At 49.3% G+C, this 6,671-nt stretch overlaps 1 protein-coding gene across 1 annotated transcript; it reads left to right on the top strand.

Moving 5' to 3' along the window:
• Positions 1-1,016: 1,016 nt before the first annotated feature.
• On the top strand, positions 1,017-2,624 carry HOXC12 (homeobox C12). The gene is made up of 2 exons (XM_072847451.1): positions 1,017-1,581; positions 2,386-2,624. Exons 1-2 carry the CDS (start codon positions 1,017-1,019, stop codon positions 2,622-2,624), a joined length of 804 nt encoding a protein of 267 aa, XP_072703552.1.
• Positions 2,625-6,671: the final 4,047 nt, after the last annotated feature.

Genomic DNA, 6,671 nt, shown 5'->3' with positions numbered 1-6,671 from the left:
TGTGTGTGTGTGTGTGTACCTCTGTTTCCAGGGGTGGGGACCAAAGAAATGGGGGGGAGGACTATAATTTTTATTCTTTCCCAAAAACGAAGCAAAAAAAAAAAAAAAAAAAAGATTTGAACACTTATTCTATACGCATGTGCGCCTTGGTGCCTATGGAATACATACCGGGGAAATTAAGGCTATATATAGTCGTGTGCTTCTGGCTGCTTTATTCGACACAGACCATTAATAAAAGCGATTGAGGATTGTTAAAAAAATCTTCCATCCTTTCTTGAGAGAGTGGCAAGAGCCTGGGAAGAGGCTGCGTTTCCCCAGCCCAGGACAAAGCCATCTAATCCGAGAGGAGAGGGGGGAAAAATGATAATAATAATAATAATAATAGAAAAGAGTAGAAAAGGTCGCAAATAGCCTCCAACTCTCCCACCCCACCGCGCGTAAATATGAGCCTGTTGCGGGCACCGTCATTCGTCTCCTTAAAAAGCCCGTAAACTTTATATGACACAATATCTAATAGTAATTTATTGGGGAGATACTGTAAATCCGAACTGTTTTAGTTAATAAAGGAGCTAATTAATGAGAGCCAGCCTCGCTTTTGCAGATGGTGGAGGGCCCCGAAGTGTTGCCGGGGGAGGAGGGTGCAGCGGTTTTGGGGCAAAACCCTCGCCTATCGATTATTTTATGCTAAATATGACATTTTAGGGCGCTTCGCGATTCTCAAGCCAGCGCTGGGAGCTGTTGCTTTTTTTTTTTTTAATAAAATGCTTTATGGGATTTTTTATGATTTTTTATTATTGGGGGGGGTGAAAGAGGCCGGGGGGGGGGAAGAAAAGGCGTAAAAAGGCGGAACTTGCTGTTGTGTTTTGTCTCGGCTGCCAGGGGAGGGAGGGCCCCTCCCTCCCAGCGCAATTTGGGGCTCACGTGACCCCCCCGGACCAATGGGGCCGAGCCGTCGGTTTAACTATGTTTAATGTCAGATAGCAATAAAGTAGAAGCTTTCGGTCAGGCCCGCGGAAATGGGCGAGCACAACCTCCTTAATCCCGGCTTTGTGGGACCTCTGGTGAACATCCACACGGGAGACACCTTCTACTTCCCTAATTTCCGCGCCTCCGGAGGGCAGCTGCCCGGTTTGCCTTCCCTCTCCTACCCCCGACGGGATAACGTCTGCTCCCTGCCCTGGGCATCCTCGGAACCCTGCAACGGGTACCCTCAACCCTACCTGAGCAGCCCCGTCTCCATTAACCCTTCCTTCGGGAGAGCCTGCGACCTCGCCCGGGTGGAGGAAAGCAAATGTTATTACCGGGAAACCTGCTCGGAAACCAGCGGGCTCAAGAGGGAGGAGAGGGGCAGGGACAGTGCCTTGCTACCCCTCGAATCCAGCCTCCCCAATGGCATGGGGGGCAATTTCAGCAAATATGACTATCCGACCGGCGAGGCGGTGCCCCACGACCCTCCATCCTGCCAGTCCTTGGAGTCAGACTCCAGCTCGTCCTTGCTCAATGAAGGGAATAAAGGCACGACCGGAGAAGCGGGGGGTTTGGTGTCCCCCCTGAACCAAGGCAGCACTTTAGGCACCGGTGGTAAGACCCGGGAAGGGGTTGGGGGGGGGTGGCGGGGTGTCTCGGGGCTGGATCTGGTCGTGTTTTGGGGAGGAGGGGTGGGGGTGTGGGGGGGTTTGCTTGGAAACTTGCCGGCGTGGGGTTCCTTCGTGGTGTAATTCATGGGCTCAGCGATGGAAGCGGCGTGTCTATGTGTGCTGAGACCACTAGGGGTAGCACCGAAATCCCGAATGTTTTATTAGGTGGTGCTTCTTTTAAAAGAAAAGGCTATAAACATGTAAATATCCCATAAAAAAAAAAAGAGAGAGAGAGAGGCAGGGAAGGGTTGCGCATCCCTGCCCGGCGCGGACGGCTGGCGGAGCGTCCCCAAAAGCGGAGCTTTTTGGGGACATCGCAGAGGTGTGTCTGCCCGAGGGAAGGGGGGAGAAGGGGGGAATACTTCAAAAAAACCCAAACAACCCCCACACCCTTCAAAGTTGGCATCGGGGTGGAAGCTTCTCCCTGTTAGGGGGGCCGGAGAGGCTGGGGAGCCCTTCCCGGGGGGGTGCCGGGCTCGTCCTTCGCTCCCTGCTCCCTACCTTTCCCTTCCTCTGCCTCCTGCGCCCGCCCCACGCATCCCCCGTGGCCCTGGGAGCATCCCTAAGCACCCACGACCACAGCCACAGCAGCGGGGGGACCCTGGGGGGACAGCGGGGCCACCAGAGAGGTGCAGAAAGGGGTGCTGGGGGTGCCCCTTTTTGTAAGGAGGAGGTGTTTGGGGATTTTTTTGTGGTTTGGTTTTTTTTTTCCTTGCCAAGTGCTCAACTCTCGCTCCCCCTTTGCCAGGTGCTCCTTGGTACCCGATGCACACACGGTCCCGGAAAAAACGAAAACCCTATTCCAAGCTGCAGCTGGCCGAGCTGGAAGGGGAGTTCATGGTCAATGAATTCATTACTCGCCAAAGAAGGAGGGAGCTCTCAGACCGATTAAACCTGAGCGATCAGCAGGTGAAGATCTGGTTCCAGAACCGGCGTATGAAAAAGAAAAGACTCCTCCTGAGAGAGCAAGCCCTGTCTTTCTTTTAAAGTTTTAAAAGCGTCCGTGTCGGGTATTAAAAACAAACAAACAAACAAACAAAAAACCAAACAAAAAACCCCCACATAGACTCTCTAGCGTTCACCCGAGCTGCCGGGACTTTACCTGACCACTCTGAATCCCCCCACCCCTCCCTACCCAGAAATCAATGAATAAAGAAATAATATTAATAAATAACCAGTTTCCCTTTAAAATATGAAACCCGACAGCGAGGGGGAAAAAAAAAAAAAAAAAGAAAAAGAAATTAATAGTGATAATAAGGCATCTTCTCCGCCGGGACGGCGGGGGGACAGACGGCTTCCAGAGATGCTCGGCGGGCTGAAGGGGAGGTTTTGAGTGCGACTTTAGCCGCTTTCCTTGGCCAGCAGCACAGGTAGGGTTCCGTGCAGCGCCGGGCACCGTCGGGGCCGTCGGGGGCCCCCGCTCCCGCTCCCCCCCCCCTCCACCCCCGCCCGGCTTCGGTTGGCGGCGAGACCGGGGTTGAGGATGATGAAGGTGGATCCTGGACCCTCTCCTGGGCTGCCACGCAGGGTTTAGGGCTGGTTTGGTGTTTAGTGAGAAGGCGGGAGGGGAAAAAAATAGCCAAAAATAAAGGAATAGGGGAAAAAAAATAGGGAAGGGGATGGGATGTGTTGTCTTAGAGCACCGGACCCGCATCCTTATGGAAGATGCTTTTTTTTGAGTGGACGGTGTGACCCAAGATGTGTTGTTCTCGGTCTAAATCGAGGCTTTACGGCTCATCAGTATCTCTAGGCTTAATCAGGATCTCTAGGAAGAGGTGAGAGACAAAGGCTGTGTATATAACTGGTGTATATGGTATATATCTATATAATATATGAGGTATGTGTATCACACTATGTCCCCATAGATATGAGGCTTTTATGCAGGCGGTGGTGTTGTCCTCAACGCCAGAATGTCCCAAGGAGAAGGAAAACGCACCCCCCCACCCCCCAGAAAACCCTCCCGGGAAAAAAAAATTAAAATATTAATTTCCTTCCATGTAAACTGAGCCTTTCGGAGATTTTTTTTTCCCTCTCTGAATTCACAGAGTTTCTCTGCACTACCCCAAAATTATATCTTTCCTCTTAAAAAAAAACCAACAAAAAAAGCTCTTTCTTTGCAACAGCTCCGCTGACAGCGTATGTATGCTGTTTGGCTGTGTTTATTGACGACAAGGTGGGGAAACAGGTAGAAAAAAATCCTTCTGTTTTTTTGTACCCTCCGGTGATAAGAGCTTGGGGCAGTCTGGGCGAGTCGCATCGCTCCTTCCCTGGGATAACTCGGATGATGTGCTTTGTCGCCTGGGTGCTATTTTCCCAATTAAAAAAAAAAAAAAAAAAGGAGATTGTGGGTTTTTAAGAGGAAATATAGCTCATTCACCCTATTTCTCCTTTCCCCAGCTGCCCATCAAGTTAAACACTGCCGGTTTCTAGCAGGAGCGATGCTTTCTTTACCTCTCTAGAAAGTCCTGCTAGCTGCAAATAGAAGCACCCCATCTTTAAGAAGAGGTTTCGGTCTTTTTTTTTTTTTTTGGGGGGGGGGTTGGCTCCCTAAACCCCTGTCTGGCTTTTTCCCTTTCAGGGCAGTAGAGAGGGGCCTGGTAGGATGCGACGCGTTTTCTTTGTACGTGTGCTGGGATTTCTTGGAGAAAACCCACCAGTTTTCGTGATTCCTTGTCAGGTCTGTGTTCGAGGCACTTTTAGGTGGGGGAAAAGCGAGGCGGGGGAGGGGGGGTTAGGAAGGGGGGAGCAGCAGGTTTGGGGCCCTGGGGAGCTTTGCCTGCATGGGAAATTGTAATTCAGGATGAAAAGGAACAAAAAAAAAAATTTAAGAAATTAGGAATTTTTAATTCAGGCTGAAGGGGAAGAGGGGGGCGGCGGTGCTGCAGCCCGGTGCTTTGCCCGGCCGCGCTTTGCTCCATTCGTTTTATATCGGAGGGGGGATTAATTTTATGGCAAAGCAGCGTTTTCTGGGAAGTCTGGATGCTCACCACGTGCTCCCGCTTCCCCGCGTTCATGGTCATGACCAGCAGCGCCGAGGAATGCTTTTATTTACGAGCTGCAAAGGATGGAGCCGACTCCTTAAAAAAAAAAAAAAAAAAAAAAAAAATCCCTCCCTGAGCCTTTTCCTTCAGCTTTATTTCTGCAGGAGCATCCTGCAGACCCTCCTCCCTTCATCCCCATCCCTTCCCCGGCTGCTTCTCCTTATTTTCCCCCCTTTTTTTTAGTCATTCCCAACCTGGGAAATGTCACAGCTTTTTGCAAAGCAAGACACCCCCCCCCATCTCCTCTTTCAATGCAGGCTTCTGGGCGAGGGTCCCCCTTTTGCCACCCTCCTCCCACACAAAAAAGCCGCCGCGGAGGGTATCGCCTGTCGCGATTGCTGTGCAATAAAGCCTAGGATGTGTTAAAACGCACATATATAGAGATATATCTCGAGGTGCTCCAGCCATGTGCAATTAAAAGAGGAAGGCGATGTGGAGGAATGCAATGTCTCGGGGAGTTTTGGAGGGGGGGTGTTGGAGCTTTGGGTGCTTTCAGAGCACCTTGTCGCCTTGTCGCAGGGCTGAGTTGCCTCTGCAAAGGGTGACTTCGGGCTGTGCAGTGTCGTGGGGACCAGGGGGGTTGTAATTCCAGGGGAAAAAAGGACGGAATCCAGGCGGGTTTGACTGAAGGAGGCTCCCAGTCGCCCCCAGGCAATGGGGCAGCGGTGGGGAGGGAGTCTGGAGCTGGAGGGAGGTAGAAATGAGGGTGAGTTACGGTGAGCCGTCAGAAATGCTGTGTGGGATTTCCATCCCACCATCCCCAAAAAACAAATCAATCCGTTTCGTTATTCTTCACCCACCGAGGGGCACTTGTATCCCCCGAAAAAAAAAAAAGCAACCAACCCACCCACCCTCCTCCCCAACACAAAGGCCAAGACACCAGCAGCAACCCCTAGAGAAAATGCCGAAGAAAATGAAAATATATGCAATATTCTCTTCCAGATTGCTTTAAAGAGGCGGCTCGGTGGGATTTCTGTTTGCTCTGTGTTTGTTCGCCGTGTACGTGGTATCGTTTTTTCTGCTCGTCTCCCCTAGTCTAGGTTATTGCGGTTGTTAATATGCATCCTTCGCAGTATAGTCCATATGTAATGTTTCTTACCTCAAGGTATTCTATGTAGGGTCTATGCAAATGTCTGTTATAGCACGTTCTGGCTTTATATAGTCATGTAAAAAGTTGCTTCACAATAATAATAATTAAAAAAATAATAATGTATTATTATGTGATTTCTTGATAATAAATAAAATTGCCCAAACATCTACTTGGTGATTTACTGTTTACTATCTAAAATTAATATTAACTTGCAAGGTTAATAAAAGAGTAAGAAAAAAATATATTGGCCAGCCTTGCCTTCTGTGGCTTGTAGATCATCTTTTGGTAAAAAAAAAAGATAATTAAATGAATGCGCGAAATGCGTTGTAAAAGGAGAGAAATATCGCTTGCTGCGTCGCTCGAAATATAATTAGAAAAATCCTGGGGAACCAAGAAGCAGGAGTTAATCTCCAAATTGCTGCTTTAATGAGAGTTATGCTCGTGCGCGGAGCATTAATTGGGAGCAAAACTCAACCGAGAGGCTATATATTTTTTTAAAAGAAGCTTGAATATGGGCTAACTGGGATTCTTTTGTCTCTGGCGGGGGGTACAGGGGGGGCTGTACCTCTCCTGGAAGCAGCTCCCTGCCCAAGGGGCTCCCTATGTCCATATGGGAAATGCTATATGGATGGGTCTCCTTATAGACACAGGAATCTGAGGAGCGTCAAAGAAATCCTGGGTATGACTTGAAGATGGGAATGAGACGTGAAAGCGCGGCTCTTAAATTGGAAATATATTAGATTGGGTTTAGATCCGGGCATGTTGATGCTTATCGTTATGGTTATGGTTATTAGGACCCGTGTTATTGCGTTTCTTCGGCGTAAATTCGCAGCAAATTCATTTAACAAGAGAAAAAAAGAACCCCGTTAGGCCAATTTAAATAAATTAGATTATGATTTCCTC

Source organism: Ciconia boyciana, chromosome 27, assembly GCF_034638445.1.
Source record: "Ciconia boyciana chromosome 27, ASM3463844v1, whole genome shotgun sequence".
Lineage (NCBI taxonomy): Eukaryota > Metazoa > Chordata > Aves > Ciconiiformes > Ciconiidae > Ciconia > Ciconia boyciana.
This window is presented reverse-complemented; position numbering and strand designations above follow the sequence as displayed.